This window comes from Piliocolobus tephrosceles, chromosome 12 (assembly GCF_002776525.5).
Source record: "Piliocolobus tephrosceles isolate RC106 chromosome 12, ASM277652v3, whole genome shotgun sequence".
In the NCBI taxonomy this organism is placed as follows: domain Eukaryota; kingdom Metazoa; phylum Chordata; class Mammalia; order Primates; family Cercopithecidae; genus Piliocolobus; species Piliocolobus tephrosceles.
In genome coordinates this window covers 4,121,871-4,145,761 of record NC_045445.1, presented here as the reverse complement: position 1 = coordinate 4,145,761, position 23,891 = coordinate 4,121,871, and the positions used below count along the sequence as shown (strand labels likewise).

General features: G+C 46.7%; 1 protein-coding gene across 1 annotated transcript in view; it reads left to right on the top strand.

Annotated features, from left to right (window-relative positions):
- MAMLD1 (mastermind like domain containing 1) overlaps window positions 1–23,891 on the top strand; it is a 139,783-nt gene that overhangs the window by 90,555 nt on the left and 25,337 nt on the right. The window contains exons 4-5 of the mRNA XM_023202185.2: window positions 6,554–8,350; window positions 10,533–10,655. Of these exons, the coding sequence (XP_023057953.1) occupies window positions 6,554–8,350; window positions 10,533–10,655 (1,920 nt within the window). The remainder of the gene's footprint in view (window positions 1–6,553; window positions 8,351–10,532; window positions 10,656–23,891) is intronic.

The window sequence follows — 23,891 nt, the reverse complement described above, 5'->3', positions numbered from 1 at the left end:
TTCTCCCCACAGTAATCATCTCTATCCCACTAATGACAGAACCTGGGAATGGGTTTGGAGAAGACTGGGTGAGGGTTTCTTCCTGTGAAAACAGACTACAGGCCTCATCAGGCTTAACATGAGTGAGTGGGAGCAGCCTGTCTTGAAGGGCCCAGCAGTTCTGACAGTCTAGGAGTTAGAGGCTAGCTCTCAACAAATGCCTGTTCAATGGCAGAACACTTTGATTCTTCTCAGGAGATGGTACAATACAAATTCTGAGCTCATTAAATTCATATATATCTATAGGTTGAGGATCATCCTTAGAGCTGTCAGTTCTTCCAACTAGCATGCTTACACTACAGAAAAGGCGAAAGTAGTTCTAGAACACTGCCCACCCAGGTCTGCTCATCTCTGCCTTTGTCAGCGCTCTTCCAGCCATGCCGGGCTGCTGCTCAGATAGTTCTGGTAGAAGCCTGTTGAAGCCCCAGCCCTCAGGTCAGGGTGGCTGAAGGCTGACGACTGTGGCAGCCTTCAGAGTGGCAGGTGGTGGCAAGCAGCAGGAGGCAGGAGTTTCCAGGCTCAGCCACCAAGACAGCATCGCTGGCTGTCAGTTCAGTGCTGTGAGGACTAAGCTGCTTGCCTCCCCCTACTTCCACCCCATCCCCCAATCCTAGTGAATGCATCCTTATTTGTAAGAAAGCAACAGAAGCCCAATGCGAGGACACAGGGCCTTGAGAATGACATCAGTAGTGATTACTGCTCCCCAAGTGCTCTCCTCAGTGAGTACAATGGAACCTTTCACTGATGCTGTGAGGCACACATGGTAGGCCAAGTACCCATTTTACAGAAGAAGAAATTGAGCCTCAGGGAGGGGAGTGGCTTGCCCACAGCCACACAACAAACGGAGAAGCTAGGACTTAACCACCAGTCTTCCGATGCACATTCCAGGGCCCTTTCCTCCACCCCAGCCTGCATCTGCCTGCATCGAGTGCTGGCTCAGGGCGAACCAAGGACACCGATAAATACCCGATTTGTAGGTTGAGGTTCTTGCTCCACACCACCCATTATCAGAGATTTGCTCCTGAGATGTAACTGACTCCTCTTGAAGCCAATCAGCATTAGCATTCAGGGTTCCCTGCCGTTCCCAACCACCCTGCTATTCTCCAGAGCCTGATGTCTTGCAATTTTGGAAATGCTCAAAATCCTGTTTGTTCTACAGAAAGATCAGTTTCAGTTTGCTGGAATATTCTGCTGAAAATAAACATGTAAATAACACATCCCCAAATACAGGCATTGATACTATACACATGGATATTCATCTGATCCCATGTGCAAATGCAAACATATTCATTCTCTCTTTCTCTCTCCCTTGCTCTCACTCTCTCTCTCTTTCTCCCCATCCCCCATCTCTTTGTCTCTTCAAACCCATTCCTGATACATTATTTTCTTATCTATTCTACAGCTACCTCCATCATGCCCCACAACATCTTCATTACTTTCTTCTGAGATAGTCTACTGGGGACCATCCTTGTCCTCAGAGGGCTTGAAGTCTAATTTAGTTGGCCAACATCAGGTGCCTCAAAATTCACAGGGGGAAAATGTAACAATGTTGAATAAAGTTGTTCATGGAATATGGATGTAAGAGAAGAGACTAGGAAAACCGACTAGCAAATTGACCTGAGCTGAACTGGTGAGGTGCTAGTGAAGAAAGAGCAAACTAAATAAGCCACAGGCGATTTTCACCTTTTTGACAATTTTGCCCAGGGCCTACATGCCCAGTGCCCTCTGGAGGGAAAATGAGGCTCCCTGAGTTTCTCTTTCCTGGCTACCTTTGACCTCTTATCTTCCTGCCCAATAGGAAGAGTGCATACCCTTTGCTGGCCTTTTTATTGGTGTCCCTGTTAAACCTCCAGCTACATTGTTCAAAATTAAGCATTTATAACGGCCTGCCAGACTTCTTTGGATAAGTTATATTCTTTACTCTGTTTATGCTCATTTTATGAACATGGACTGTATTCTTATCACCTCTACCTTCTCTAAGAAATTTTCCCCTTTTTTTGTCATTCTGGACTAGAAATATAGAAAGGGAAGAGTTGCCGTATGTCATTGTTCAGACAGAACCCGAAATAATGTTGACTTCAGAGCCGAACTTGTCTCTATCAGAAGGGAAACCTTTGTTTTCTCATTATTTAGGGGGTGGGGAGGCCATCACATGCCTTGAAATGCATTTTAATGAATGTTTATAAGGTCATGGGGATCACATTGGTGGCTTTGTCTGCCGGATTCTGAAATGGGGCTCTGCAGGCACTTATGTATGGAGAGAAAGGAATTCGTTTCTGAAAGATGCCAGGGCACTGTCACTCACTCCCTCCCCCTTCCTTGCCACCAAAGATAGGGCCTATGAGGGCTCTAGCTGGGAGTGGGGACGTCTGGGGTCCAGTGTCCTTATCCCTTAACTAATTGTCTGAAAACAAATCATATCCCATATTGTTTTCTATAAGAAGAGAAGCTTGAGATATGCTCTGTAGAAATCCTGCCAGTGTCTACTGATTGTCACAGGGAGAGGCCTGAAGGAAGTAGGAGCTGTGGCATAGCTAGGACTAATACCCTGCTGTCATCAAGACCACAGAGACTGGAAAAAAGCACATAGGTGAAGCAGGGAGATTCATTTAGAAAGGGCTGGGAGCTTGGCTGGGGACCATCCGCCCCCAACCTGGATGCTGGGAGGGGAGGTCATTCCGGAGCAGTGAGCTATCTCCTGCCCTTGATCTAAAATGGTGGCTGTGGGATTTAGTCAGAAACACCCAGTCCGGGCAGGCAAAACCTCAGCGGCATCAGCCACAGGCACAGGTGACCCAGTGAAGGCACGAGTGTGGCACTAGGCACAGGGGAAAGTCCAGCCAACTTCTTGCAGTTGAGATGAGTAACAGATCATGGGACTGCGAAAGAGGAGACACGAAAGCAAGCCTTTATCTAGGGGCAAAATTAACTGGATAATAGGTTTCCACGCCTCACTGATGTCTGGTGAAAGCAGATGCTATTACAGCAAGGCTGAGCACTTCCGTGTAAACACAGCCGCCTGTCCTCGGCCTTGTTTAGGGTTGGCTGGTGTTCTTGCTATTCAGCCAGGGTACTTCAGGCTCACCGTTGAAAGCTCATTCCATGAAATCCAAAACATGGAGCTGCCTGGCCTCTGACAAAGTGGAGTCTCATTGAAGTCCATTGAAAAATGAAAGCTCAGAAAAGGCTTGCAGCCTGCCACTCTGCCAAAACAGCAGCCTCAGTCGGCAACCTCAACCCCACCCCTGAGAAAAGCCAGGTGAGCCTGCCCCCTTTATAAGGCATCCTCACGAAACATTCAGTGAGTGTACATGCTAGCAGCTGTCCAGCCACAGACTTGGCATAGCAAAAGTGACATCCGCTCCAGCAGTGGCGCCCTGCTGGGATCTACTTTGTTATTGAGTAGTCAGTTGGTTTCTAGAATTGGAATTGATCAGGGACCATTTGCTTGGGATACAGTTGATGGGTGCTGGAAAAGGTGTGTGTACACAGGCTCTCATGTAGGAGAGGTGCAGCCTCCTTTCCTTTGCCAGTGGCCCCAGCTGGTACCTTTAGTGTCTGGTGGTCATGCCCTGCCTCTTCCATCCCTGCACCTTACTCCCAGAGGTTAAGGGTGACCAACAATTAAGTGAAGGCTCTGAGAGCCCATAGAAGCTGCCAGCAAATTTCAGAGGCTCACCTGGCAGGGATGCCAGACCATTGCCCCTCACAGCCCCTACCCTCCCCTCCTTTCCCCAACCCCCAACCCCTCCTTGGCCTGCCTGGCTCTGCATTGCTTCACCATTGTTACAACTGTCTTGCAGTTCGAGACATCATGAACAGCACGTTGGGACTGACTGTTGCCAGCTCAGACTCCCTGCGGGGGATCCTTATGTCAAACCCACACGAAATCATCCCTGATTGATCTATTTCGTACATTTCTATTTTTAACCTATTGGATCTCTTTGGATTCTTTGGGAGAATGTAGAAGAAACACAATTTCAGTTTGGGACACAGTGGCTAGTTTGTAGGTTGCTCCATAATGGATTGAGTAAATGGCTGAGTTCCCTGTGTGTTGGGTCATTTATGTTCCATTGTCCATTGATTCGTTCAACTGCCATTTACTGAGCACCTGCTGTGGGCCAGTTAGTGAGCTGCTCCATGGGCCAGCTCAGGGACACTATGGGTGCTGTGCCCAGTCAGGCTCCTGGGAAAGTGGGCACTGAATGACTGCATGGGCCTCAGACCTCTTATTGTGCCTGCTCCACCCCTCTCCAACCCATTCCTTCCTGACCCATGGTATTCAGACCTCAGATGAGTTTGGTGACAGAGCTGTCCCTTGAAGTGCCCTTGTTCGGGTTGTGGGCATCTCAAAAGAAAAGTCAAAGAAGTGTGCAAGTCCTCTCACTCAAGTTGGCAAGCCCCTTCTGTGGGGGCGATGCAGTGTCCTACCACCAACATGGCGAAGGCAGTGGGTCTGGAGGCAGTTGAGTGGTGGTGGAGGGGCCCAGCATCTGACCTGGGCTTCGTTGCCCTCTGGCTGAGCAACTCTGGGAAGGCCTGCCCCCCTCTAGGTCTCAGAGACCTCCCTGTCTTTAAGAAGGGAATTGGACTCCAAGAACCCTTCCATACCTGCCCTTTAAAATGCCAGGTACCAGTTAGTGAGGAGCTATTAGGTGTCATACAATGTGCCCTGTTTCACTTAATAGTCAGAGCACCTTCATGAGAAAAGAAATGTAATTACACTCATTTTACACATAAAGAAACTGGGCTCTGAGAGGTTCAGTGGCAAGGCCAAGATCAGAGTCCTATGCCACGCTGCCTCCAACCTTGCTCTGGGCCAGTGGTTTTCTGTTGAGAATCAGTCATGGAGCTGTTGGAAAAACTCCCGATGCCTGGGCCACACCCTGGATGAAGCTGTCACTTTGTGGTGGGAGGGCCCAGGAATGTGGATGTTTCTAAGTGATTCTGATGTGCAGCAAGGCCTGAGACATACAGCCCTGGGGATCTACTTTGATATTCACTTGGCCATGACAGTCATGCCCCCTATCGTGCTGGCAAGTGACCCCATGCATGCCTTGAGCTCCTAGTGGGCTACAAGCTCATCAAACCAGAAGAGCCAAACTTAAGGTGACATCAGAGGATGAGTACTGTATGTCCTAGTGAAACTTCCAAAGCTGAAAAGGAGTTATTTTGGGGGGGGGGGGGGGGGGAAGCTTTAAAAGAATTCCACCTGTTCACTTATCGGCATTCAGGTGGTTTCCAGATCCCTCTCTTCCTTTCCTTATTTTGATCATTCCTGCACATACTCCTTTGCCCCCACTTCCTTTCCCAGTTACCTGCTAACATACAGGTCATGGTCATTAACACAACGCGATGGATAACTGTATGAAGCCATGAAGAGTAGGAGGTCTCACATTGCTAGTGAGTTTGCTTTGTTCCCAAAGGCTGTGCTTCTATAAAGGGTGGGCAGCTCCCCTGAGGTTCAGATCCCAGATTGGGACCTTTTCTCATTGTTTGATATCTCCCCAACCTGAGGATGCATCTTCAGAGGAAATTTCTTATTTAGATAACTTTATACCTTTTTAAATTTTTGGATTACTAGTCCTTCTCGTTAAAGACAAACAAGCAGAAGTGAAGAGAATAGAAAGGGAATTGCCAGTCATCCCAAATAAATGACTACTCCAAATTGTTGGGTATAGGTTCTTCCAAATTATTTTTGTGTACACATAGCAGTGTGTGTGTGTGTGTGTAAAAATAAGTGGAACAACAAATACGATGCCTACAGTGACTGTTCTGAAACTTGTGCTTTCCCCAAAACAGTATTTTAAACAGCTCCCCAAGAAAACACATCCAGATCTGCTTCTTTCCTGTAAGGGCTCTGTTGTATTCTATTTTACCACTGCAGCTTGATGCATTTAACCAAGACAAGAAGGCAACCTAAAAGTTCAAGTCTATACTATGGTATTCCTTTGTTAAAATGTATGTGTCTGTAGACAGGTAAGAATTAAAACTATTTAGCTACTTCTAGTTTTCTCTCCAATGCCTGCCTTTGGCCGCATGGTTCATTTAGTAACTTCTGCATAGTTTTATTGAATTCTCCTTGAAGTGGGCAGATTACCCTTTGCATAATGTTCTATCCCGTTTTAGTATACAGACAACATAATGCCTTATTTGAAATGTAATTAGACAGTTTAAATGAAACATAGTAATGAAGAAATAAGCACTATGGTTCCAAAGACAGGCTGTATTTTATAGTTTTCACAACTATAAGTCTTTAAACTGAGAGGTCTGTTTTATCATGCACGTTTCCTGTTTATTAGCTTTAATATGCCAAGCCTTTATAAAAATTCCTCTCTCTCTCTCTCTGTCTCTGTCTCTCTCTCTCTCTCTCTGTGTGTGTGTGTGTGTGTATGTGTGTGTGTGTGTGTGTGTGTATGTGTGTGTGTGTGTGTGTGTGTGTGTGTGTGTGTGTGTGTGTGTGTCTCACCTCTCTTCCCTTCTCCTCTCCTCTTCTCTTCTCTTCCATTCACAGGGAACTGTTAAGAGGAGACAAGAAGAAGACCACTTCCAGTTTCCAGACATGGCTGATGGGGGCTACCCTAATAAAATTAAGAGGCCTTGCCTTGAAGATGTCACCCTTGCAATGGGCCCAGGTGCCCATCCTGGTACTGCCTGTGCAGAGCTGCAGGTCCCTCCATTGACAATGAATCCTAGCCCTGCGGCTATGGGAGTGGCTGGCCAGTCGTTACTGCTCGAGAACAGCCCTATGAATGGCAACATCATGGGCTCACCATTTGTGGTACCACAGACTACAGAAGTGGGACTGAAAGGGCCTGCTGTTCCTTACTATGAGAAAATCAACAGCGTGCCGGCTGTAGACCAGGAGCTTCAAGAGCTGCTAGAGGAGCTCACCAAAATTCAAGACCCTTCTCCAAATGAGCTAGATCTTGAGAAGATACTGGGGACAAAGCCAGAAGAGCCACTGGTTTTAGATCATCCCCAGGCAACCGTAAGCGCAACTCCCAAGCCTTCGGTTCAGATGTCACACTTGGAGAGCCTGGCTTCCAGCAAGGAGTTTGCTTCTAGTTGCAGCCAAGTTACTGGCATGTCACTTCAGATCCCGTCCTCCACAGGGATCAACTATTCGATTCCTTCCACCAGTAAGCAGATAGTGTCACCGAGTTCTTCAATGGCACAGTCCAAGAGCCAGGCCCAGGCCATGCTCCCTGTTGCTCTGCCCCCCTTACCAGTGCCTCAGTGGCATCACGCCCACCAGCTGAAGGCACTGGCAGCCAGCAAGCAGGGGTCTGCTACGAAGCAGCAAGGGCCCACCGCCAGTTGGTCTGGTCTGCCTCCTCCAGGACTCTCTCCACCTTACCGCCCGGTGCCATCGCCACACCCACCACCACCACAACTGCCGCCACCACCCCCACCATTCAGCCCCCAGAGCCTCATGGTGTCCTGCATGTCGTCCAATACTTTGTCGGGCAACACTCTCCGAGGCTCTCCCAATGCCTTACTGTCAAGCATGACGTCCAGCAGCAATGCTGCCCTGGGGCCCACCATGCCCTATGCTCCTGAGAAGCTCCTCAGCCCTGCTCTCACTCAACAGCCGCAGTTCGGCCCTCAGAGCTCCCTTCTTGCCAACCTCGTGTCCTCTACCATCAAAACCCCTCAAGGACACCTGATGTCTGCTCTGCCCGCCAGCAACCCTGGGCCGTCCCCACCCTATCGCCCAGAGAAGCTCTCCAGCCCAGGCTTGCCACAGCAGTCCTTCACCCCACAGTGCTCCCTGATCCGAAGCCTCACTCCCACCAGTAATCTTCTAAGCCAGCAGCAGCAGCAGCAACAGCAACAGCAGCAGCAGCAACAGCAACAGCAGCAGCAGCAGAAGCAGCAGCAGCAGCAGCAAGCAAATGCGATCTTTAAGCCCATGAACAGCAACTCATCCAAAACCCTGAGCATGATCATGCAGCAGGGGATGGCAAGCTCCAGCCCAGGAGCCACAGAGCCATTTACTTTTGGCAACACCAAGCCCTTGTCCCATTTTGTTTCTGAGCCGGGTCCCCAGAAGATGCCCTCCATGCCTGCCACCTCTAGGCAGCCTTCCCTGCTCCACTACCTGCAGCAGCCGACACCAACACAGGCCTCTTCAGCCACTGCCTCCTCCACAGCCACTGCCACCTTGCAGCTGCAGCAGCAGCAGCAGCAGCAGCAACAGCAGCAGCAACCTGACCATTCATCATTCCTTCTGCAGCAGATGATGCAGCAACCCCAGCGTTTTCAGCGATCAGTGGCCTCAGATTCCATGCCTGCTCCGCCCAGACAGGTAAAACAAGCTCATATCTGGCTGTGTTCTTTGGTTTTGGAAATAACAACTGTGCTTCATGCTGCCAATATGTGGCTCTGGTGGGTAAATCCAGGCTATAGTTCTCTCTGAGAGTGGAAATGATTCTGAAAAAGTCTACTGAAGTCAGCTAATCCTGTGTGGTTAAAAGCACAGTGTTAATAAGGCCAAGGTTATGGTTTCAGTGCCTGCTCAGGTCACCTAACTTCCCTGGAAGGAAAGCTGCACCCACAACGTGCTCCCGGTGGAAGGAGCCAGGTGGGACAAGTCCGAATACAGAAATGCCTTCCCTGCACTGGGCCATGTAGAAAGACTAGTGAATCCTTCTTATGATGTAAGGAAATTGCGCTGAAGCATTTAAATCTTATCCCTGCTGGCAGAATGATGAACACTAAGTCTTCTAGAAATGCCACAGCAAACTTTTGCTGAGCAACCTCAGCATGCCGTTTGTCAGTGTGCTGGATACTCAGGCAGGTCGTGACAGGAAAAAGACAGGTGTTTGTAAGGTAGTCACTCTCATCATCTCCATTTTACAAATGAAGAAACTGAGGCTCAGAGAGTTGAAAGACTTGCCCAGAGTCACATAGTTTGCAAGGGACAGAGCAGGAACTTGAAGCCAGGTGGTCTCACTCCACAGCCTGTGCTCTTCTTGAAATTACTTTTGACTTCTGACCCTCCATCATCTCCTCCAGGCTTTTCAATCATGAAATGCAGCTGACTCAACCTGAGTTGTGTCTATCACGGTTCCCAGTTTTCATTGCTGTGACCGCTGCCTGTATTAGTTATCTGTGGCTGCATAACAAATTACCCCAAGCACCAGCTTCAAACCATATGCATACGTTACCCCACATCCTGATTTCTGGGTGTTAGGAATCCTGGCATGGTTTAACTGAGTCTTCTGACTGAGTATCTCCTAAGGCTGCAGTCATCTCAAGGCTCAATGGGGAAAGATCTGCTTCCAAGCCCACTCACGTGGTTGCTGGCAGGAAGTAGTTCCTTGCAGGTTGTTGGACTGAGGCCTCGGTTTCTCATGAGCTATTGGCCAGAGGCCTCCCTCAGTTCCTTGCCACGTGGCCTCTTCACAGAGCATCTCACAACATGGCAGCTGGCTTCATCTGAGTGAGCATGAGAGAGTGTGCCAGTGAAGCAGGGTAATGGGGGGAGAGGCAGGAGGGATAGTGCCAGCACGTCAGAAGTCACAGTCTCTATGATCTAGTCTGGAAAGTAACATCCCACCACTTTTGCTGTATTCTATTCATTAGATGTAAGCCAGAGGAGATTGCATGAGGGTGTAAATACCAGGAGGCAGGGCTCAGTGGGGCCAGGTCACATGTGTGCCTACACAGAATACTCAGTCGCCATCTACCATCCCTCCTTCCCATTCCTCTCATCCTTGCCCAAGTTCAGGTCCTCTTGATTCTTTATCTGAATTCATACAGTTGACCCTTAACTGGTCTCTCCCAATAATCCATCCACTGCTCTATGAGTCGTCTTGCTAAAACAGTGACCTGATCATGTTTTACACTTGCTCAGATGTCCCCAGAGGCCCGTAAGCTGGCCCCACCAGCCTCCTGGGCCCTTCAGCATCCATCAGGCCCTGCCTTGCACTTTGTTTCTATTACCCAGAAGTGCCTGCAGCACTTGGTCCACGCTATCTGGTCTCAGCCTGTACTCCAGGGCCGTTCCCTGGGCCTGGTCATCCCTTCCCACATTTTCTCTCCTGTCCAACACCTGCAGCTCCTTAGGGCTCAGGCAGCATCCCCTCCAGGAAGCTTCTCTGTGACTGTCCTCAGTACTTCCGTTTCCCACTGTGCCTCCCTCTTCTGGAGAGTGGTCAAGGAGGAGATATCATAAAGTGCTTGGCCAGAGACCTGGCCCAAGGGAAGCACCTGTCAGGGGCTGACCTCTTATTCAAGAGCTCTGTGGCAACCCCTAGAGTACAGAAGTTGTGTCTTTTCCAACCAGGTTTCCTGGAGCGTAACCATGCAGAGTGCTTGACACCAGAGAGTTGGTCGTTTGATAGACCATACGGCAAGTAGAGCTCCCATGGGGGTGGCCGGGGAAGCGGTGTGGAGACAGGCAAAGCACATAGGACACAGCAGGCTACCTGGGGCTCGGGCCCTGGTCTGCAGTTCAGGAGCACTTTGGTTTGATTTTATTATAGGGCTGTTGCCATCTGTTTGCATGGACTTCTGCAGCTAGCTCGGTGAAGCCCCAGCATCAACACGGGAACTCTTTCACTAGCAGGCAAGATCCTCAGCCTGGAGACGTGTCATCATCTAACATTGTGAGCCTTTCTGTTTTGTTTTTGTCTTCAATTGGGTGCATTTTTTTGCAGACTGATTGTGTTGTCCCAGAGCTGGATCAGCTGGCTCAGAGGGAGAATTCTTAATGATTGGGGTCATGCAAATCATACTCAACCAATTACCTAGGTGGGGTTGGAGAAAGTGTTCAGGAGAAAGACCAAGCAGTCAAGCTCTCTGGGGCTAGGAGCACAATAAAGGGGGCAAGCAACCTTTGCCAGCAGAGACAAGAAGCTGGGTCCCCAAATGGGAAATGCTATTGCCACCAAGAGCTGCCTTTCCAGCCTGTGCTGGCTTGTGCCCAGGGGCCAGGCATGGGACCTGGTGCTTCACCTGCCTCCTCTCATTTTAATCCTCAGAGGCAGAGGCTGTTACCATTCTCTTGGGAGTTGGGGGAAAAGGCACAGAGAAGTGACCAAAGTTGCCCACAGTCACACAGCAAGTTGGGGCCAGAGCAGGTAATCTGGCTACAGAGCCCACACTCATACTCCCATGCATGGGGCACTGCCTCTGGAGACTGGTGTTTCCACTGTCACCTCTTAACTGCTTCCTCCTCTACAAATGAAGGTGATGATAGGTTGTCTGAGGATTAAGTGTGTTAATACATCTAAAGCACTTTGAACAGGGCCTGGCATAAAGTATGCGCTGACAAGGGGTTTGCTGTCATGATGACTCTACCTCCTGATCCTGTGCTCCCAGATCTGTTTCATGGGACTAAGATGTGGTTCTAAAAACCAGTAGCTGTGGCAGGACAGACACAAGCCACACTCCCTCCAGACCCTGTGCCCACCATGAGATTGATAGGAGTTGTGCAACCTCTGAGCCTTGTGGGCTCCTTTTGCTCGAGGCCCTGACCCTCCTGGACAACTCCCAGCCTGATAGGAAAGGGGAAAGGGCCAAGGGCCATCCCTGCCTTGCAGACTGGGGATCTCACTTTGCTCTTTCTTGAACTCGCCGGCACTCTCACTCCACTCCTTTCCCTAGCACTCTGTTCTCTACCTGGTATTCTTCCAGGCCTCCAAGCTGGGGGTCTCAACAGTCCTTCTGTTTCTTCTTATGGCCTCTCCCCATTAACTCTAAGACCTAAGAACTCAGGCCTGGTCATTCTTCCAGGGGAGAGAAAAAAAAAATAAAGAAAAAAGCGAGTGTTTGAGGCAAGAGCTGGGACGGCTACAGGACAGATGGTGGCCCCAGTGGTGGGGAAGAACACGTTTCTCACTCCCAGCAGGCTACGCAAACTTCCCAAGTTTTGCTGATCTCAAGCTGAGCCTCAGGAACACGAATTACCTATTATATGGCATTTACTAATCTGTTGCATTTGGCATGGATGATAATGGTTACCATGGAAAAACTGGACATTCATTTGAATCTGGATCTTTGAGGTTTTGTGCGGGGGGTGGGGGCTTTTTTGGTTTTTGTCTGTGTGTTTGTTTCTTTAGAAGCAGGGTCTCACTCTATTGCCCAGTCTGGTCTCAGACTCCTGGGCTCAAGTGATCCCCCCACCTCAGCCTCCCAAAGCACTGGGATTACAAGCATGAACCACCGCACCGGGCCTAGATCTTATTTTTCTAAAGGAGTTATTTCTAAATGCGAGATGAGACACAAACGCTTGAGTAAGCTGAAAAGCCAAATCCAGCCTTCTGTATAGGAGCTCATTTTTATGTACAGACCAGCATCTCTCTACTTGGGGGATTTTACTTTATCAGTTGAGTGAACTATTCAATTTCAATGCACCATTCACGTCCACGTAAGGTGAAAGGCAATGCCACATGACTTTGGGGCAGCTGTTTAGCATGGGAGCTTGAGCAAGCAAGGGCACTGGAGGCAGACAGAACTGAAGTTCAAGTCTGGCTACAGATGTTGACTGATTCAGGTCCCATGAGCAATGTTACTCAACCCCTGAGCCTCAGCTGAAAATGGGGAAAGGAATAGTCCCCTTCACATAGGGCATTAGGAAGGCAAAGGAGATGCTAACTTGAAACTGCTTAGAATGGTGCCCGGCACACACTACAGGCTCAGCCAGGGCTAGTGCAGCCTTGTGGGCTTGGACCTGAAACCTCTGGGGCCTGATGAATTTCCAAATTCAGGACATTTGGGACTTTGGGAAGGTAATGTGGTACAAATAACAAATGTCACACAACCCTCCAGTGTAGTCTGAAGCAGCATTTCATTACTTTTGCAAAGAAATATGAATATTTAAGGAAGTCCAGAGTCAACTTTTGCCCCCAACTTTTATGTGCCCCACCCAACTTTTATGTGCCCCCACATAAAATTTGGCATCAAATTTACAAAAGTAAAATTGGCTTTCAGAGCTTCTTGGACTTGAAATTACCAGATACGGGAAGTGGACCTGGAATTATTAACGGAGGGATCTTTAACTCTTTATGGAGTTGCAACACCCAGCGCTGGTTTGTGAGATTTTAATGACCCCAAATTGCATCACTGAATTCCCCACCCTCCCTCCAGGATAGGTGATAGATCTTGATGTTTAATCAGACTGAGGCAAAATGAATTTTGTTTGCATCATCTGATGTCCCTTCTCCCTGAAGATTACTGGAGATACCTTGGTGTATTGCAAAAATCAGGGTTAGGACTTACTTCGGTTTCACTATTCACGACTGCAGAACAGATCTGACATTTACTCAAAGACAAAGACAAGTCTGTCAAGGAGCTGGGAGTTGAACTGTGGAAGAGTGGGGATAGCAAGAGGTAGCCTCTGGCCGGAGGGCCCTCAGTGCACGTGCATTTGAGCCCCACTCAGATCTGCAGAGCTGGGAGTGTGGTTTCATGGGGAGGAGGGATGTGGATGGAGGCCAGTTGGAATAAGAACAAAAAAAAGCCTGGAATCCGATCCTTGAGGCAGGCTGTGCAGCACAGGGGGAAGAGGGCAGCTGTGGAGAAATAGACCAAGGAGGCACATGATGTTGTTTTGACAAATATGGAGAGGGTAGAGAAGGGGGAATCAAACCTGCCTTAGAGAAGGCTGGATTAAGCCCCTACTGGGTCTGATATGCTTTCTATCTTAAGGATAAGCTTTAACTTAGGCAGTCGTGAATACCGGGCAATTGCAGAGGCCGTAAACTTGCCATCCTCCCTTTCTGAGGGGTTGGGCCTATGAAGAGGATCTGGGCAGCTCCATCTAAAGTGGGGCCTTTGGAAAGCCCCCCACTATCCCCACCTGTGGCCTCTCTCACCCCTGGTAGACTGAGCCCTCCGAAGTGCAGTACTTCCAGCACCCAGGGCCTGAAGATAGACGGCACAGGGCGGGGGACATGGGGGCCTTACCCTGGGGCCTTGGCAGGGGACAGGCCCTGGGGCTGGGCTCAAGGCCAAGTTTAAGAAAGCTCAGACTTTGGATCAACTTGGGTCCAAACCCCAGTTCTGCCACCTTTTCCACGGGGCAAGTGATTTAGCCTCTCCAGGCTTCAGTCTGCAAAATGGAAATACTAGTGTATCTGTCTCATGGGGCTGCTGTGAGGATTAAATGAGATGAGGTAACACCGCTTGGTATAGGGCCTGGTACACAATTATGCTCCATTGATATTAGCTGTCACTCTCAGGAAGGTTCCTGAAACTCAGAACACCAGTAACCCAATGGAATGAGTTTAGTCGGCCTCGGCTCAGCATCCAGGCTCCTCTCTGACCTCCCGAGGTGGACAGTGACTCGGAGAGAAAGGGCAGGGGGAGTTCAGTCCCTCTGGGGCTGTGTGCTCACAGACAGCTCCAGAGTAGGGGCATTCAGGAAGACATTTGCCAGGTGGCTGAGGAGCAGCCAAGGCAGCAGACACAGGTTGGTGACTCCAGAAGGAAGTAGAGCCGCCAAGTCAGGCTGTGGTTTCCTGAGTGCCCCTGACCGTGGGTAGAGGAGAATGTTGTCTTCTCTTCCCTCTAAGCACAGCCAGCTGAACTTCTAGGAGTTATGTGGATGCTGAATAGCAAATGCAACCACAGGTCGACTTTAGGTGGGCAGAGAGGAGGGGGAAGGAGGAGCTAAGTTCCACTGGCAGCCAGCGTGGATCTGACCCCAGCTGCTTGCAACAGGCTCAGGGGTGCCTCACATTTCAAGACTCAGGCAGGTGGCTTACTGTCAATACACAGCGACAATGAACAGGGCAGAGAGCGTGTACGTGAGTGGCCAGGAAGGAACGCTGGTCCTGCATAGTCATGGTGCACAGGTATCCTGAGGGGATACCTCCCCTCTCTCCTCTCCTTTCCGTCCTTCACCCTCACTCTCACTCCCAAAGCCTCCAGAAAGAATCTTTGCAGAAACCCAAGATTCCTATTGGTTTGAACTTCCAAGGCTACACTAGCCCACTCAGTGGGGCATAACCTTTAATTACTGCTGTCTCAATTAGCTCTGCAAATTAAATTCTTCATGTTTGAACCATGACTTTTCATTGAAAACAAAAATGAACAAACCAGGTTAGTGAGGCCAAGAGAATTTCCTATTCTGATCAAAGTTACATCTGCTCCATTTACAACTAGAGTCAGGAGAGGCAGAGACGGCCAGTGAAACTTTTCCTAGTCTCAGAATCACTGATGAACATTTTTTTAAAAAGTAATTGTTATATTACTAAAATACATGACCTCCACCCCAAAATCAGATCCGCCACATATTTTCGAGGAAAGGCCTGTCACCTTGGACTTAAAGGTCTTCTCCCCCCCTCACTTCCCTGCATTCCTTTCCCGTTTTGAGAGTAAGGCTTGGGGGAGAGCAATACTGCTGGCCGTGTTCTCAGAGAAAATTTGTCTTTTAGTAATTCTGGCAAGAAACATCACAGATTTTATTTCAAATGTTAGTCCTGCTAAAATGCAAGAACAGAAGCCTCTAGAGGAAGCTCTGTGTTGTTCACCAGTCAAATGATAACTAAGGAAGGGCCTCCAATTGCCAGATAAAGGATTGGAAACCAGACAGTCAGATTTCAAAGAGCCCGTGGGTCAGAGCTGGGACCCGCCCTGTACATATTCTCTGGCAGACACGGAAATGTTTTCCTGAATGAGCATTCTTATTTTGTATTTAAACTTGACGGTACATACAAGCTTAGTTTTACCATTCTTTCTGAATTAAGCTGCAAAGAGCTGTTTGGTTTCGGGGAACTTTTTCTTAGCTGCTTTGTGTGGAACTATGATTAGACACCGTGTAACATGCATTTTGAAAATTCGGGGACTGATATCTCAGTGTTGACAATGTTTTGTTTTAACCACTCTAAATTGCCAGGAAATGAAACCACATGGGCTGCTGAATTTGGGAAACACAGGCTTAGAACTTGGTATTAATCTTACCAAGAATCAAAAAAAAAAAAATTTTTTTTCGGTTTCTTTTTCGGTTTCTAAGAGCCATTAGTGATCCTCCACCTCAAAGCTATTTTTCTTTTTCAAAAAGCGGAAATTTAAAATGTGCTGCTTGTCAAATGCTAACCTTTTAAATGTCAACTTTTTTTTCTATTAAAAGCTGAAGAATAAGTGAGATGACACTTTCAAATGAAGGCGACTTTACATTGTGCCCCCAGAGGAATGAGCCATCAGTTTGTGTGGTCAACCCCAAAACTTATGGGGATGCACAAAGCCGCCCACTTAAGATGCATCAGTAATAGAGATCAATAGATATAATAGATATAATTTTTTCATTGCTTAGTAACTGGCTTATGAACGCCAAAGAGACCATCATTTCAGAAACCTCCTGTCAAGTTTTTTGTTTTGTTTTTGTTTGTTTTGTCTTAACATACCTGAAGAGAAACAAGGAAACTTGCTGAAGTTGGGATACCCAAAATGAGCCCGTTTGAAGATGAAGTGTACAAATTATTTTATGCTAAGTTAATTAAGACAATCTACTTATTTGTCACTGCAAAGCAAAGCAAGGAATCTCATTGCGCTTTTCAAAGAACGTAAGAGGACAGAAATAAATCATTGTGTCACGCTGCTTTAAGCTGTATCTCCTTATGATTACCTACAAACCCAAAGCACAGAACGCCATATGGAGCAAGCAGTCCAGTTTTGTGCACACAACAAACATGAAAGAGAAGTGCTGTTGTTCTACTACTACTATGTCCCCAGGTGAAAAGTTCGCAAAATGTAAACAAGATCTAGAGCAGAAGAAACTCACAGTAGACTTGCTCCATTCAGCTGTGGCCCTAACACCTACAGCCAGCACTGTCACTGAGTGCAGGAGTAGATGGTGCAGAGCGACAAGGGATATCAAAGATGTGACCCTTCCATCCAGGTGAGCAAAGGATGAGTACTCAGAGGGCTCAACTGCACCCTCCCCTCCCCGTCCTGTGCCTTCCCCAGCTTCCGTCTCTCAGATCCACTCATGGTCCCATATCGTGGATTTATGGAATCCTTTCCTGAGTCTATTTGTACTTTTGGCCTGTTCTGTCCCTTAGGGATTGACAAATCCCACCATCTGGGCCTGCCCTGTAAAACAACTATGTGGGCCCTGACCTGGCTGCTTTTTAGCTTGAAGGGGACAGCAGAGGGTAGAATGCTGGTTACATTTAAAGCACCCTGCTCCCAGACCCAGAAGAAAGAGTTTCTGCTTTTTCCTAAGGAGGTGAAACAGTCTGGGATTTTATCTGATTTTGTTATTTTGCCTACAATGACAAACACTGTTTTTGTTTTATCGTGTTGTGTTTTTTGCTAGATGAGTGTTTATCATGTCGATTGCACCCATCCAAAGCAGTAAGGTTGTTGAAAGCCAAAAGCAGCAGAAAGGCCCAAAGAAATCACCCCACCTCACCCACAGGCTCACCTCTGCAGGTGTCTTCAGACAGCTGACTCTTAACTCTCATCTCAGCAACAGCTTCTAAGATAGAGAGTGGAATAAAGGGTCAGCATTCATCCATTTCTTTGATGTTTTCTCCTTTACCTCATGTGAACCAAGTTTGTTAGTAATGTGCAGCTAGGACTCAGATGAAAAGCACAGAGCCACAGGCCTTGGTTGGGTTATTGGAGCTAGGTGCACAGGAAAAATAAAAGTGGGTGCTCCAGGACATTATATATATAGTCCTGGGCTAAAGGTGGCCTTCAGGGCCTGAAAGATGCATAGCTCTACTTCGCCAGGAATTATCTCAACTCTTGCTTTGCTTTTGGGAGCTTTCAATTTGCAGCTAAAGGCTCAGGTTCTGGCCAGCTTTTTCCCCTGTAGCATGCTACCAAATCCAGCCATCCTCCAGTTTTGAGCAGAGGAGGTGAGCGTAGCTGTGGAGACGCATATTATTCTGCAGGCCCATGTCGGGGTGGCCCATGAAGAGAATTTGTCAAGGCCAGCTGGCTCAGCAGACCAACAGATGAAGGTGGACTCCTCATTTGCAATTGTGATTAATGATCATTTATTTCCATGTGACAAAGCTTTGAACGATGTGGGAGGCCCTCACCCATCCCTGAGTGGGAATAACTGGGAATGATTCCATGACCCTTTCCCTTTATCTGGCAATCCTTTCAAAGATGAGCTCTGGAAAATGTGAACAGACAATGCACTCCACTACAGCTTTCTAGTTTCACATCTTCAAACACCAAAATTTTGACACCCATTGGGATGGTTATTATAAACACATACACACAGAGAGAGAAAATAACAAGTGATGGGGAGGATGTGGAGAAATTAGAACCCTTGTGCATTGTTAGTGGGAATGTGAAATAGTGCAGCCACTGTGGAAAAAAGCATGACAGTTCCTCAAAAAATACACATAGAAATACCATATGATCCAGTGATTCCACTTCTGGGTATATGCCTAAAAGAAGTGAAAGCAAGGCCGGACACAGTGGCTCACACCTGTAATCGCAGCACTTTGAGAAACCGAGGTTGGAGGATCACTTGAGGTCGGGAGTTCAATGCCAGCCTGGGCAACATAGTGAGATCTCACTTCTACAAAAAATTACAAAAATTAACCAAGCATGGTGGCGCATGCCTGCAGTTTCAGCTGTTCTGGAGGCTGAGGTGGGAGGATTACTTGAGACCAGGAGGTCGAAGCTGCAGTGAGCTGTGATCACTGCCCTGCACTCCAGCCTGGGGGACATAGTGAAACCCCATCTCAAAAAGGAAAAAAATAATAGAAAGAAAGAAAGAATTGAAAGCAGGGGCTCAACCAATTGTCTGTTCATAGCAGTTTTGTTCACAATAGTCAAAAGAGAGAAACAACCCAAATGTCCATCAGCTGGTGAATAAATAAATAAAATGCAGCATGCCCATACAATAGAATATTATTCAGCCTTAAAAAGGAAGGAAATTCTGACATGTGTTGTAACATGGATGATTCTTGAAGGCATTAGGCTAAGTGAAATAAGCCAGCCACCAAAGGACAAATATTGTGTCATTCCACTCATGTGAGGTCCCTAGAGTAGTCCAATTCACGGAGAAAGACAATGGAAGTGTGAGTGACAGGGGCTAGGGGAGGGAGGAAATGAGGAGTGCATGTTTAATGGGGACAGAGTTTCAGTATAGGAAAATGAAAAAGTTCTGGAGATGGATGGTGGTGATAGTTGCACAACACTGTGAGTGTACTTAATGCCACTGAATTGCACACTTAAAAATTGGTAAAATGGTACATTTTATGCTACACACATTTTTACCACAATGAAAAAGTAAAGGCTGCAGTTTTAAAACACTTGCTAGTCCTCTCCTAATCAAAAGCAGTCTTTTATTTTGCAATAATATGAGTGTACAATCTAAAGGAAGCAGCAAGCTGAACTGTTAATTTTCCATCCCTGGTAAGAGCAGTATTTACTGCACGTCCACTCATCATGTTGTATGGGCCATCTGGGTTTTTTGTATGTCTTACTGAGATGCATGTTTGTTAAATGCACAGGCATAACCAGAAATAACTTTCCTGGAAAATTGAGCATAATGGCTGTGCCTCTCTTGACATTTTGGAGAAATGATAATATGTGGGTGGGGGAAACAAAGAAGTGACTGTAAACAAGAACGGACATTATCTCTGCTTCTGAATGGGATAAGAAACCCACTTGCTTCATTAGCTCTCTGGTATATCTGCAAGTCTGGAAACACCGGGATGACTCACAGTTTGCTGAGTAATACAGGAGCCAACAGAATGATGCTAGTGACTCGCCATCTCTGACTGGCTTCTGTCCCTCTAGGGCAAGCGTTAGGCCTTGGAATAGAGTTCTGAAAAAGGTTACATATCTCAACTACAGGGAGAACCAGCTCCTAAGGCCTTGACACTGGTACACAAAGCAGGAAGCCTCTGACCAATGCCAAAATGACTTTTAGAAAGTTCACACCTGGTCATTGTGTCCCTGCTCATGCTCCAGCTCACAAGATCTCTGGTTTCTGCCTTTCAGGGTGTGGTGATGTCCACTTCTTCATCAGAGTTCTTTGTGACTCAGAGTTGTCTGCTTCTCTACTTGGTAGTAAACTCCTCAGGCATAGGAAGATGTCTTCTTTAGCTCTGTAGATGTGAGCTGAATGATCCCTGAAAGGAATGAGTAGAACATAGCGGGGAATGAACCAATGAATGAGCTGTATCTGCTAGCCTTTGCAGAATACTAAGTTTCAGAAACTGTTTTGAGCATTTTAGAGGAATTATTGATAGACACTCTCTGTCTTCAAGGCTTGGAGGCCTGATATTCTTGCTCTGGGCAGAAGGGAGAACTTTGCACCTGCATGTAGGGCTCATTTGCCCAGTGACCATGATGCATTTCTCTGGTCCAGTTAAGCTTCTTGTCCTTCTATAGCACTTGTGCAATGTCTGAAAACATGTGATTTCTTCAACTTCCAACAAATGCACAATTTTATACCGCCAGTGGTAATTTGCACTGGTTGTTCTGTTGTTTCTGCTGTTGTTTTTGTCATCTTTTAATGCAAATTACAAGGACAAAACAAAACTTCTGGCTGCCATTTCACATACCACAGTGACAGCAGCACATGGTTAAAAAAAAAAAAAAAAAAAAAAAAAGCCAAAACCAGCTAATTTAGAAATTCAGGCCACTCATTTTATTACTTTTCCCCGGTTAAGATTCATTCATACCGCTTTGGGGTGGTGGTAGTATTCCTAACATAAGCCAATCAGTTTTGGTCAGTTCTGAGAGCAGTGAGTGGTCTTCGCTTACACACAGTGTGTTTGTAACTCTGCTATTTCTTTATGACTAGCACAGTACAAAGTGAACGTTTTTGGAAGGCTGTTAAGCATATGTTCTCCTGGTAGGCTTAAATGTAACTTATAAGAAAACTTGATAGTATATGAATACGCTCCCACTACTGGTTTAAAACCAAAAAAAAAGAGAGGTTTATTTTACTAGCTCATGATCACAGATTCTACATTCTTTGTGAGAATTATCTTTTTAGGTTTTTGTTTTTATTTGTTCTTATCATTTTGACAGCCATATTATTCATTTCCTTTATTCTTTTGTTTGCTTTGTTGACTTTTAATTTGGAAATGTCTGCTTTGGAAGAATAATTACATCACAAGGAGGCCCTTTCCCCCACCCACCTACCCAGAAAGGTCTCCTGACTCCCTTATGCTCTATGAATTGCCCTAGTTCAAGATTGATACAGATCAAAGAAGCAGAATGGGGTTGAAAGAGCAGCCTCTGGCAGTGGCCTTGACCATGTCAATTCCCTGTGCATTTACATAGATCTGGAATCATATAGATCTATTCTGCCCAGCTTGTTCCACAGCAGCTAGTGGGCAGAACCACTCTTCCAAGCCCTGTAGTTATTCTGCACTGCAAGAGGCAAGATTACAATCGAGGACTCATTCATTAATAAAATTGCATAAGTTGGCTTTCTGAATGGTGACGTGGTCTCAGGAACTTAAAATACTTCACTAAGTCCCTGCTGCGAACAAAAAGTCTGCATTGTGATTTGTCAGAGCTAGATTGACATCCAGTTTAGAGTTTAGAATCCTTCTCCATGACCCACTTTTGAGACAGATTACAAATCTTGAGGTTCATCAACATTCTAGTACAATATGACCCCCCAAGGTTTAAGAGCCCTTTAGAGATTTGAACACAACTGTGACGTTCCCCCTAACTCTCTCTCCTTCCCCCAATTCTTTGCCCCTATCTTGGCTGCTGGCCTCTGAACTCATCACAGAGCATTGGAGTGGGGGTCTCTGGGTAAGTAAGGCTCTGCTAAACTGATCAAATGCTCCAGGTACATTTGTCTCAGTAGAGAGGAAAGCTAGATATCCACTCCTCTTTTCCAAACAATCTACTTTATTCCTGCTCCCCTACATCCCACTTGCAAGGGTAGCAGCCACATCCTCCATCTGTCCTGCCCGAGCTCATTGTCCAAGCCAACTCCAACTCAGAAATTTCCCCCAGAGAAGAGGTTCCTGAAGGGTAGGCATTGCTCTGTAACCCTGAACTTGATTTGTGTCTATTTCTCACTCTCTTGTTATGTAAAGTTTTTAAAACAATATTAGACTAGGAATGGAGAAAGAGAATGAGCTCTCACAATTGTTTCTAGAGCCATCACCATCCTACCCAGCAATACCTTTTACAGGCTTTTAATTTTTTTTTGTTTAGAGTTATTACCTTTGAAACCAAATCTTGACTTTCTGGTATGTTCTTGGACTTTTTAAGGGATTTAAAAATTCAGGAGTTGGATGCCAATAATTGCTTTTAGGAGCTAGCATTGCCTATTTTCTATAGATGAATCCCATTTTAAATCATCAATTATTTTCTTCACAGATATCCACAAAGTACATATTCTAGTTTACATCAGAATTGAATATGATCCAGAAATTCTTAATGTTGTTAAGCTAGTCTATTGTATCTAAAATGTTTATCACATTCAACTAATGCATATTGAAGAGCTTGAGTACCACACTTCAGATGATGTGAATGAAGAGCCCAGGGTTGTGATATTTGATCCATACTGAATGTATTTGCTAGAGTGCATTGTACAGATGGTTCAGGTGTGTTACATTTCTCTCTGTAAATGAACTGGTCTGCAGATAAAAGAACATGACTCAAGGCTGAGCAGAGTTCGGCAGGCCCTAAGCTTCATCATTAAAAATTGGGTGTTTTCTAATATGAGACTGGCGGTATAAAGCAGACCTCATGAACTCAGGGGTCTGAGAGGCCAGGCCAGATTATCAGTTGAGATGTATTCAGTCCCAATTAGCAGACAGCGCAGTTCACACTGGCTTAATCAATAAAGGGGACTTACTGATTCCTGAAAGTTAAAGTCCAGCGGTTGGGCAGACTTCAGGGTTGGTTTGAATCAACAGTTTCTCAGTGTCATCAAAGATGCTGTTTCTTTCTGGCTGTCTACTCTGCCTTTCGTGGCATGAGCCTCATCCTAAGGCTGGCTCCCTCTTGTGGACACACGATAGCGCCAGCAACTACAGAGGCTACAGATTTCCTCCTGCCCCAATCAGAGAGCAGGAGAATGGCTTCTAGAATCTCTGTCAGAAGAGCCAGGAAGCTTCTTTCCCAGAAGCCTCCCGAATTTCATGCTTTTTAGTCTGAATGGATCAGGTGCCTACTAGCCTACTATGCTGCTTCATGTCAGCTGAGTGTCTCCGCTCCAGAACCTTGTGTGGAGCCAAGTTTCCCCTAAGCATGGAGGTGGTATGGACCAAATGAAGCTGCCTAAATGAAAATGGGGGAAGGTGTCAAGAGAAGGAAGACTTAGTGCTGGCAACCAACAGTATTTGTTGCAATCAACCTCTTGACCATCCTCATTCATACACACCTTCCTTCCCATGCATACACCTCCCAAAATACCCACTCTTAGGGAAAAACCTATTTACCCCTTTCCCAAAGGGATCCAACTCCAATCCGGAAACCCTAGGTGATGTGTCATCATCTGAACTTGGTCAGTATATAGCTCTTCATGTCTCAGGAACTGCTGGCCACCATGCTGACCTTGGCATAGAAAGTAAGAGTGCAATAAAAAGAAAAAAAATACTTCGACTGGGAAAGAGGAAGTTGGAAAGCAGCACACGGGGGTCACTGATCCATCATCCACATCACATCCTGCTGGACAGCGGTAGCAAGGCTTGACCAGGGGTCAGGTGGTCCATGCATCTCTGAGATTCAGTTCCCTATTCTGTGTAATGAGAGGATTGGATTAAACTAGTGATTCTCACATTGGAATGTGGCCTGCAGAGCTTGTTAAAATGCAGATTACTGGGTTCCATCCCAAGTTTCTGACTTCATAGATATGGGTGGGGCCCTGGAATTTGCATTTGTAATAGATTTCCAGGAGCTGCTGCTGCTGCTGCTGCTGCTGCTAGTACAAGGACACCCCCGCC